Source organism: Nicotiana tomentosiformis, chromosome 1 (genome assembly GCF_000390325.3).
Source record: "Nicotiana tomentosiformis chromosome 1, ASM39032v3, whole genome shotgun sequence".
NCBI lineage: Eukaryota > Viridiplantae > Streptophyta > Magnoliopsida > Solanales > Solanaceae > Nicotiana > Nicotiana tomentosiformis.
In genome coordinates this window covers 129,098,437-129,110,360 of record NC_090812.1, presented here as the reverse complement: position 1 = coordinate 129,110,360, position 11,924 = coordinate 129,098,437, and the positions used below count along the sequence as shown (strand labels likewise).

The following is an 11,924-nucleotide window of genomic DNA, read 5'->3' as shown; positions in this document are numbered from 1 at the left end:
ATTTCAGTCGGTATTTCTGGACGGTTTTAGGCAGTTTTCTAGTAGTGAAAATTTATTTATCATTTAAAATATAATTTTAATCCTTATTCATTGACGTAGAATCGATCAAGTTGAGATCACCAATTAGTTAAACATGCAATTTAATCATGTGCTACACGTACGTTAGAATATTAAATTCATGAAACAAAAGCTGTTGAGGGAAGAAATAGAATTTGATAAAAGTTGTGGGCGGTCATCACAAAGTATAGTAAACTAATGAGGAAGTTAGCAAAAAAGAAGAAAATCAAACAATGAATATGCCATATTTTAAGACAAAATATTAATAAGAGTACTTTTCATTTCAAGTTAAGGTTTTCTTTTATAATAATTCCAGCTCCCTCTCTTCTCCACACTATAAACCAAAACCTTGTTCATGAACCAGAGGGAAAGTTTAACCAATATGGCTGTTTCATCTCAATGGAATCGTAGGTTCAAAGGCTCATTCATAAAACCAACTATTCTAGCTTTCATAACTTCAACTTTGATAGTATTCTACATTTTTTCTACCTCAAGACTTCTCAATATTCATCCTCATCAAACTCGGCTTCACATAAAAACACCATTGGATTCCTCAAGAATCAGCTCTTCTAATTTGAGAATTCTGGTTCAAGAAATACAGAAATCTAACAGATCCTTTCAGCAAAATTTTGTTGATGATCATCATAATAAGCCAATCAAAGATGATGAAACGACTCTAACTCTTTTATTACAGAATACTACTACCATTTTGCCTTTGCCAGAGCCATTTCCAATTGCTAAACCGGAGCTTCAAGTCGGTTCAAGAGGTGAGAAGCTTAATTATTTTACTCCCTGTCCCCCTTTAAAGTCCTAAATTAATTTGTTGAATCTTGACCAATATTTATGTTGCTACCTATCTTGCCTCAATGATTAAATTTTTTGAAATACTAGTATAGGCGGCTACATGCTTGTTGAATTATATCTAAATTGCCATCATTTCATAAAGTTGTCCCAATACATGAAAATAAATTTAACCACTCTATTTATCTGTGTAACAGTGTTTGACTCGGCAAAGAAAGAAAGAATTTTTAAATTTATGGTCTTTAATATTTCATAATATTTTTTTGGCTATAAAAGTATATCGGATCAATTGGCCAACACGCTCATTTTTTTGTTTTGTTTATCTTACTTTGTATTTTAGTTTCTTATTATAAGCTGGAATAAATAGCCAATATATTCAAATTGGCCGACTGGTCTAAAGAAGGGAACAAGGAAAGGTTGGTAGATATCTTCTAAATTTTGACAGTTTGATTGAGTTGCCAATTCTAGCTAACCGATAAAGATGCAAGCAAAGTAGCATATTAATTTTCAACAATGTTTTGTTTTTCTACCCATTAATTGTTTTTCGGTCTAACATGCATGATAGTGGTAGCTTCTCTGAAAACAATATACTTTGACTTTTAGATGGATAGAAAGATAAAATGTCTTCCATTTAGGCAGAACTTTGAGAAAATCTTAAAGAAGAAGGATCTTAATTAGTAGCTGAAATTCTACTAGCTTTAAACAAAATTTCGAAATGTTTTTTTCAGCGAGCGGGGGGGTGGAAGGAGCGGCATAGAAAGAAGGAACCAGAAAAAACTTAATTATACTCACCCGATATTAATATTAAATGTATAAATAGATAATATGTGTTTACAAAATACTCCTTTTTTTTTAACAATAGCTAATTAGTATACATTCTTATTTTGTTTTATCAGTTAAATATGGTAAGTTGACATGAGTAAGTATTTTTCGGAGGATACATGTACTTTTCCCCTTTCTCTTCAATTCGTTAGAGAAAAATGAAGACCTCTTACGATAAATTTCAAGTTGGGGGAAGGATAAGGTGTTGAGGAGGCTGACTTCATCTTATCTCTTATTAATTCATTTTATTTATTTATTTATTAATTCATTTTATATACTATTAATTAAATCATTTTCATAGTCCTACTTTTTCTTTTAATTAACTTCTGATGTTGAGTTTGAAGGGAAGGTGGCTGATATGGAAGTATTTGTCATTTTTCAATAAAAGTCTAGCTTTATCCTGCATTATTGCAGTTAGTTGCCATATTAGAAAATAGCTCTTTCAAGAAAAAAAGATATTTTTTCAAGATTGTACGTATTTTGTATACAGCGATCATAAAAGGTTTGTAACTTCAGGATACTCTTAATTACCAAGATCATTTTAAGAAATCTTTAAGCCCATTTTGTTTGCTTCTCAACCCCAAAAAAAGAACGTTTGGATTAAAAAACAAAATTTGGCTCCAAAAATTAAATCAAAACCGAATTGGAAAATCAACTTAATTAAACTGAAGTTCTAAGCATTACGAGCATTTACTGGGGGTAAGTGAGTATGAGATGATCATGAGGTGGTCTGATTTGTGTTTTCCTTGTTCTTCGATTCGTTGAAGAACAATGAATACGATAAATATCATCTTATTTCTTATTCGTTTCCTTTTGTTTTAATTAAATCACTTTCAGAGTTCTACTTTTTCTTTTTCACTAGTACTGTTGTTGAGTATGACGGGAAGGGTGGCCTGGGCGGCTAACGGAGTATCTGTCAATTTTTTAGTTCAAGTCTAGATTCTCCATCCTCCATTAACATATTAGTTGACCATTTTAGAAAATCATTTTTTCTAGAAAAACATACTCTATAGGTTCCATTTTAAATGGTGCTATTTTCATTTTAATCTATACAGAAAAATTGACTTACTTTTATATTTAAAATAATTTAATTTTAAACTTATTTATTATTAGCAATAAAGAAAATTATTTAACTTTAAATTTTAAAATTTACATTTAATGACATGATTAATAGTTACATGAACGACATGACTTACTTAAGACCACATATTTAAGAAGTATTAAAGCTACCTAAATATCATAGCATTTTAAAATTCCGAATTTCAAAAGTTTTTTTTTTCGTGTGACTAGTCAAATAGATCACATAAATGCATAAAAATTTTTAGATACTTTTCAGAATTATATCAACTTCATTTCTAGATATTTTTAATGGAGAATAGCATTTTAGGCTCTCAGTTATTGGTCAGTTTTGATTTTGATCATTGTAATATTAGACTAAACACATTTAACCTTCAATTTGTGCGAATGTTCAAGTTGAAAATCCCTCCCATTGTGTCTTAAAAGTTTGTAGAATTATTAACCGTTACATCATCTAACTACCTGAGTGTTAATATAGTTCTAAATATAATTTAAATAAAATATATTTCAAATGAAAATGGAATTTTGCTTCCAAAATTAAACAAAAACCGATTTCGAACTTCAACTTGAGCTGAATTTATAGGCATTTCGAGCATTTACAGTGGGTGCATGGGAGTACGTAATGATCATAAGCTAGTCTGATTTGTGTTCTCGCTATCTTAGCGTTCTCGCTATCTTAGCATATTCATAAATTTGCTTCATAATTTTTCTGTTAAAACAACTTAAAGATGGTACTCCATTGTTTATTAAAAAGGATTGTCAAGTATTGCACTACTTATAAAACAAATTTGTAGATAGTTTAGGCACATTAGGGATAGGAAAGGTATCTTAAAAGACTTACCAAAACTCAAAAACAACCTTGCGATTAGAAAATAAATAGCATTCCGTTTTTATATCAACTTGGTCTCCAGAATTAAGATTAAAAGCTAATTTTAAACCTCAATAACCAAATTGAAACAATATCAACTTAAGCTCGATTTGCAGCTTCTCAAGCATGTACGTGATAATCATGAGTTTGTTTGATCTGTCATTTCCTTGTCCTTGATTGATATTATTTTTCATAATAATTATGGTATACATCAGGCTAAGGAAAATTTTAGAATAATTTCATCTGGAATTGTCAATTCTAATAGATCAGCGCAAATATATACTGATGCTGTATGCATATAATGTCATCTAGTTTATACTAGGTACGTAGTTGTATACTATATTTAGATAGCAGCCGCTCATCATCATACATAGGATTCCATCAAAATGGACGAATATGTTATACTATATATAGTGTAGATAAAACAAATTATTTATTTCCTTTCAGATCAGAAATTCGTGAAGAACAAAGACGTGTTTCATGATAAGGATCTCTTCCAAGAAGAATACAAGGAAATGAATAGAACCCTAAAGATATATGTGTATCCCCATAAGATGAATGACCCCTTTGCAAATGTGCTATTACCAGTTGACTATGAACCAGCAGGGAACTATGCAAGTGAGAGTTATTTCAAGAAAGCCCTTTATAAAAGCCATTTCATCACAAATGACCCCAAAGAAGCTGACCTTTTTTATCTTCCATTTTCTATAGCAAGTCTAAGGAATGACAAGAGGGTAGGGGTTGGTGGGATCCAAGATTTTGTGAAAAATTATGTGTTTGAGATTAGTGAAAAATACCCATATTGGAATAGGTCAGGAGGGGCTGACCATTTCTATGTAGCATGTCATTCTGTTGGAAGGACGGCAATGGAGAAAGCTATTCATGTGAAGTTAAATGCTATCCAAGTGGTTTGCTCTTCAAGTTACTTCCTATCTGGTTATGTTGCTCACAAAGATGCTTCCATTCCTCAAATTTGGCCTAGAAAAGGAGTACACCCTAAAAATGGTCCTTCAGAAAGGTAACTTCGGAACAAAAAGTTGCCCTTCGTTTTATTTGTTTTCTCTTTTTGCAAGAACTTTTGTTTAGATATATTTCAATATACCAAAAAGCAACACAAGGAAGGAACGGCAGTGCGACTTTCAAATGCAAATTAAAGATTAAAGAGTTGAATCCTAGTTTTCCGAATTAATGGGAATTAAGGATAAAGTTACTAAGTAGTAATTAAGTTAGTTTATGATGGAAATGAAACCTTTGTTTACGTGAAATTGAACATATGGAATTCATTTTAGGAAGGATGTAGAATTAATAAGTGTGTGTGTGATGGAAATGACATCTTCGTTTAAATGAAATTGAACATTTAGACGAACTGATTAAAACTATACCAAGTAATTCGTAGGAGTGTGCCATATAAACTAAAACATACGAAATAATATATATTATAATTAATTCTTTGAAAAGTATCACTCCCTCTATTTCAATTTATGTATCGTACTTTTCATTTTAGTTTGTTTCAAAAATAATTTTGTTTTTTTAAAATATAGTAAGATTTTAATCCAAACATTCTCATTTTATCCGATCCTTAATGAATGACATGATATATTTAAGGCCGTGAATATTGTTGGTACGTTATACACACCTCTAGTTTAATACCACGAAATTCAAAAGTCTTCTTTACATAAACTTCAAGTTCAGTCAAATTAAGACGCATAAAATAATACGGAGGGACCTGCTTATTTTTCTACTTGTCAATCATTATTTAGTTTTTTTTTTTTTAAGGAAGATCATTAGATTATCCTTATGATTCTTTTGTCCTTTTTTTGGTAATATGAAACTTCAGGCAAAAGCTAGCTTTCTTCGCTGGAGCAATGAACTCCCGAGTACGTGAAAACCTAGTTCAAGTATGGCGAAACAATTCCGAGATCATGGTCCACAGCGGCCGCATGAAAACGCCCTACTCGGAGGCGTTACTGGGCAGCAAATACTGTATTCACGCTAAAGGTTTCGAGATCAACACTGCCCGAATTGGTGACGCCCTTTACTACGGTTGTGTTCCAGTGATATTGGCCGATCATTACGACCTTCCATACACTGACATACTTAACTGGGAAAGTTTCTCCGTTATCGTTTCATCTCTTGATATTCCAATACTGAAGAAAATTCTTGAAGAAATAGGGTATGATCGGTACGTGGAGCTTCAAAAGAATGTAATGCAAGTGCAGAAGCATTTTCAGTGGAACTCTTTTACGAAAGATTTTGATGCTTTTCATATGGTTATGTATGAGTTGTGGACTCGAAGAAGCCATTTGAGACAGATCTACTAAGAAAATTGTTAAGCACTTGTATATCTAGGTGGTGAAAACCAATTTTTCATCTCGTCGAAGTACCACATGAATTATTGGTATTGTTAAATCTTTATGTCTTTGTAGATAGATCATCCCAAACCCCATTTATGGGAATACACTGGATTTGTTGTTGTTGTTTTTTTTGTAGATAGAACATAGGTTGAGAATTGTTCATAGTGTTAATTTTTGTTCCGTTTTTAGCTATAATGGCAAGTACACTTGAGGCCAGACAGATAACAGTTAATGTATATATATTTTTTCTTCATTTGTGGTTTAATAAAGCTTACCGTCATTTGAAAAAAGTGGGATTTCATATTTAAGGATCGACAATTTGTCACGAGTTTTGAATTAAGTTATATTTCCTTCTCCTTTAACTTGTGTTGTACTCCATCGGTTAGGTTTCTGTAATATCCGGTCGATCGTTTTGTGTATTTGAGCCACGTTCCCTATTTAATGCTTTCTGTATATGTGTTTATTATTTTGCGACTAGCGGAATTAGTTAGCTTGGCTTCGGAAGGTTTGAGAGTGATTGGAGATACTTAATCTCATTTTGAAAGCTTAAGTTGTTAATAATTGATCAAGGTTTGACTTTTGAATAGACAGTCTCAGATTGGTAGTTTGGTGGTTCCAAAAGGTTCATATGGTAATTTTTGACTTAAGCATATGCTCGGATTTGGATTCGAAGGTTCCTACAAGGTTTTGGCCCAATTTGCCGAAAGTTGGTAATTTGAAGGTTTGCAAAGTTCATAGTTTTGACCGGAAGTTGACTTTGGTGTTATCGGGTTCTGACTGATGTTTCAAGACTTTAGATAGATTTATTTTCTTTATTGAAACTTGTGTGTGAAGTTTGGGTGAAATCCGAAATGTTTAGGCATGATTCAGATGTGTTTGTGGAAGTTGGAAAGTTTGGAAGGTAAGAGTTGGATTTTGATCTTTGATTTGTGATTTTGACGTTAATTGTGATGTTTTGAGCCTTGGAATAGTTTGAATTAGGTATCCGTACTTGTTGGTGTGATTGATCAAAGTCCCAGGAGGCTCGGGTGTGTTTAATTTTGATTTCGGACCATTTTGGTGTTGTTAGCAGTTCTGGTGCTGGTGTGTCGCACATGCGAGGTTTGGTGCGCAGGTGCATGTAATGACTCGGCCGGTCATTTTGAGTTCTAGTATTCCGTTCTGCGATATGAGACTTCGAGTGGCTTCTTACGGTATATTATGACTTGTGTGCATGGTTGGTTTTGATTTTCGAGTAGTTCGAGATGGATTTGATATAATGATTCTCAATTTGGAAACTTTAAGTTGGAAGACTTGACCAATGTTTGACTTTTGAGTAAACAACCTCGAGTTGGTGATTTGAAGATTCCAATAGGTTTGTATGATAATTTTAGACTTGAGCGTATGGTCGGATTTGAATTTGGATGTTTGTAGGAGATTTTCACTCTATTTGTCGAAAGTTGGCAACTTTGAAGAATTGGAGAGTTCATAGATTTGACCAGAAGTTGACTTCAGTATTATCGGACTCTTATTGAGATTTTGAGATCTTGTATAGGTTCACTTAGTTGATTGGAACTTGTGTGCAAAATTTGGTTGGAATCAGACTCTTATTGCGATTTTGAGATCTTGTATAGGTTCACTTAGTTGATTGGAACTTGTGTGCAAAATTTGGTTGGAATCCGGAATGTCTAAGTACGGTTCAGACGGGTTTGGCAAATGTTGGAAGGTTTGGAAGTTAAGAGGATGATCTTGATCAACGAATCCGGATTCTTGATTTATTGAGAAAAGAAATCTCATTGATGGTCGATATTTTCTCCCAAGAACTGTGAACAAGAATCTTCAATCAAGTACGATATAAAAATAAAAGACCGATTACATATATTCGTGAGTATTCTGATAATCTTACAAGATAAGGTAAGGACCTCTATATAAGGATACAAATATGTAACGGTTTTTCCTCACTCAATTCCTACCCGTTATTAACATTGACTGCATTAATTGCCTGTTACTAAAATTACTCGTAATGGTTATGGTAAAATAGATATCTGATTGCGTATAATCAGGGATAATGATGATTCACTTTTCATATTCGTTACTGTTCATGAATCTTCCCATTTTTATGGCCTTCATGCATCTCGTGCCTATTTCTTCCTTCCAGTTGTCAGTTACGGTACCTTCTTCAGTAAATCCCGTAGCTGTTTTAACCGTGCCTCATCATTCTTCTTCATTAATCTAATACAAATGTCACTTGTCACCATATCATCACTCCACGTGTCGAGCCTATTTTTCCACCAATACAGTCAAAAGATGAGAATACCTCATAGGAATTATTAGATGACTAGGTATAGCAATTTGTTGGCCCAAGTAAAGGATAGTTTTGAAAATTGACAAAGGAACTCAGGGATGAACCAGGTCCATCACTGGTAGGCATAGACACGGGCAGATTCAAAGCATGTGAGATGCACATGCAGGAGATAAACAAAATCTGACATAATAATAGATATCTCCTGATCGAAAAGATTGCATAATTAATAAGGAGAAGGACTCCTTACTCAACGAGAACATTATCTAAGCTAAGGAAGGAGTTAGGATTGGAGATTAACTAGAACTCTTCCACCAAGGAAGAGTAGCATTAGAACTCTAGTTATTTTCTACTCTACTAACTCTATAAATCGCAGGATGTTCTCATTCTACAGGTGACACACAAAAACAGAAGTTAAACGTGAATTGAGAGCAAAATAGCAAGACATTTTGCAAGCAGTTCTAGTGTGATTCAAGTGTGAGAACCTGAAGCTACATGAACCAGATAGAAGAACCAGTTTCAAGTGTCTGTCTTTTATTCTAGTTCAATTGTAGTAGGTGTTTTCATATTGTACCTTTCAGCTTTATCTAGAGGCAATTATAATAGGTACTCAGAGTATTCAAGTTAGAGTTAACTTGAAGTTGTCACAACAGTTAGAGGTTATGTGCCACAACGGGATTAGAGTTGATCCTAGGTTTACAAAAGTGTTTTGTAAATGCAGTTTTTGGCTCAGTGATTTAGTGGAGAGTTTGAGAAAATCCTACTGGGAAGTAGGTCGTAGTTTTTTTAACCTTTTGAGCCAGGTATTTTTCATGTAAAATACATGTATTCTTTAATTTCTGCATTTATATTCCGCAACAGTAGTATAAGAAACACATAGAAGAACCAGGTCCTTCTATAATCTGTGCACACGAAAAATTAGACACCACACAAATCACCCTCCCCCGTTGTGTGGTATTGAAGTCAAAACATCAATTGATATCGGAGCAGGTTATCCTTGAAGAGGCTAACACCTTAGGAGAAGATCAAGATGAAATGGCTATCATCACCAAGGACTTCAAGAAATACCTTATGAGAGGAAAAGGTTCTTCAAGAGGTGGAAATTACAACAAAGCAAGGGTTCCTAAAAAAACGACCAATGAGGGCTGCTACAAGTGTGGGAAGACTGATCATCACATCAAGAACTGCCCTCAATGGAAAATTGAATGGAAGAAAGAAAGATCTGAACGAAGGAACAGGAAGAAGGAACAGGTTCATCCCAAGAAGAACAAAGGATCAACAAAGGCTATGGTTGCTGCTTGGGGAGAAAGTTCAGATGAGGAATCAGATGATGAAGATGGAGATGAATAAGCACTTATGGCAATTGGAGAATCAGATGAGGAATCTGAGGTAAGTATAATTCATCTCAAAGACAAGATTAAATTTTTGTCTAAAGAAAATCTCTCTGAATTATTGCTAGATTTCTTTGATGAATCTGAGGTAATAAATAAAGAAAAAGAACAGTTGTCTAAGGATTGTCTGATTTTAAAAGCAAAGTGTAAGAACCTGGAGCTCATAGTTAGTGACACTGTGAGTGAAAATACTGCTCTGAAGAACCAGGTTCATACATTTGAAGCAAATGTTCATGAGTTAAAATCTGAAAATCTAAAACTGAAACTAGGAACCAGTAAGAAGACAACTGATTGCACACAACTCACTTTAGAAGAAAATGTAGGCAAACTAAAAGATGAGTTGTATAGGAAGGATGAGTAGGTAAGATTGCTAAAGGAGGATCTAGGCAAGATCAAGCATGAACTAGATAGAACTAGTAAATGGAATAGGTCCTCCGATGCACTGTCATGGCTACAGGAACATCACAGTAGCAATAGAAGAGGAATTGGCTTTGGGAATCTACCACCTAAATGGGATGCCAAAAGCAAGTATCTCACACTTCCTGAGAACAAAATTTGCACACACTGTGGTAAGACTGGTCACTATAAAAGTGAATGCACTGCAAAAGAAAAGGCTAGTCAAAAGAATAAAAAGTTTGTTCAAGGGAAAAATAGGCTGCCAGGTTGGGCTAAAAAGAATTTGATTCATCCTTTTGCCTATAGAAAGGGACCCAAACTAGTTTGGGTTCCTAAGACTAACCCCTGATTTCCTTTTGTAGGTTCAAGTGAAGGGGAGAAGCCAAATATGGTACATGGACAGTGGCTGCTCAAAGCATATGATAGGAAGCAAGGACCAGTTCCTTTCACTTGAGGACCTCAAAGGAGGAAATGTCTCCTTTGGAAATGGAAAGAAAGGTGAAATCATTTGGGTTGGTAAGGTAGGTAAGGATGACTCTCATTCCATTGAGAATATCTACTTGATAGACGGCTTGAAGTATAGCCTAATCAGTGTGTCACAATTATGTGATTGAGGTAATTTGGTAGCATTCACCTCTACTAAATATTTTGTGATAAATCTTATCACTAACAAGATTGTTTTGCAGGGTAAAAGAGTAAATAATATATATTATAGATCTGTCCATACTCTCAGAGAATGAACCAACTTGCTTAAGTGTGCTGGATAGTGATCCCCTCCTTTGGCATAAGAGGCTTGGACATGCAAGTCTAAGTCAACTCAACAAATTAGTCTCCAAGGACTTGGTGATAGGACTGCCTAACATTAAGTTCAAGGAAGACAAAGTTTGTGATGCTTGTGCAAGGGGGAAGCAGGTAAGATCCTCTTTTAAATGCAAGAAAGCAGTAAGTACCACTAGAACGATGGAACTGGTTCATATGGATCTATGTGGTCCAATGAGAACATTAAGCAGAGGTGATAAAAGATACGTTTGTTGATGATTACTCTAGGTTTACTTGGACATTGTTTTTAACATCTAAAGATGAAGCATTTGACATGTTCACTTCTTTTGTTAGAAAAACTCAGAAACAACTAGGTAATTAACTTGCATCAATTAGGTCCGATCATGGCACTGAATTTGAAAATGCTAAATTTGCTGAATTTTGTGATGAGCATGGCATAGATCATAATTTTTCTGCTCCTAGGACTCCACAGCAAAATGGAGTAGTTAAAAGAAAGAATAGGACACTTGAAGATATGGCTAGGACTATGCTTCTTTCTAGTAAACTGCCCCATAACTTTTGGGCAGAAGCAGTAAATACTGCATGCTACATCATAAATAGGTGCATGACTAGACCTCTTGTTGAGAAAACTCCCTATGAGTTACTTAAAGGGAGAAAACCAAATATATCCCATCTTAGGGCATTTGGATGCTAGTGCTTTGTGCACAACAATGGTAAAGACTCCCTAGGCAAGTTTGATCCCAGAAGTGATGAGGGAGTATTCTTGGGATATTGTTCACATAGTAAAGCATATAAGGTATATAACAAAAGAACTATGTGTGTTGAACAAAGTGTTCATGTGGTTTTTTATGAAACTAACATTATTTCTGAGAGACAGGAATATGATGATGAAGCAATTGGGCTGGTAAGAAACTTAAATGAAACCACAGCCCAGACTGAAGCTGCACTGAAAGAAGGAACAGGTGATGGAACAGGTCCTTCTACCCAGGGCAACCTGACAGGGGGAATAGAACAAAGAGGAAATGATTCTCAAACCTCAAGGGAACTTGTCCATGAACCTGTTCCACAACAACAAATCATTGAAGGAACATCAAGGG

At 34.4% G+C, this 11,924-nt stretch overlaps 1 protein-coding gene across 1 annotated transcript; it reads left to right on the top strand.

Moving 5' to 3' along the window:
• The first annotated feature begins 326 nt into the window (after positions 1-326).
• On the top strand, positions 327-6,307 carry LOC104110750 (probable glycosyltransferase At5g03795). The gene is made up of 3 exons (XM_009620291.4): positions 327-824; positions 4,073-4,643; positions 5,463-6,307. Exons 1-3 carry the CDS (start codon positions 413-415, stop codon positions 5,944-5,946), a joined length of 1,467 nt encoding a protein of 488 aa, XP_009618586.1. The 5' UTR covers positions 327-412; the 3' UTR covers positions 5,947-6,307.
• Positions 6,308-11,924: the final 5,617 nt, after the last annotated feature.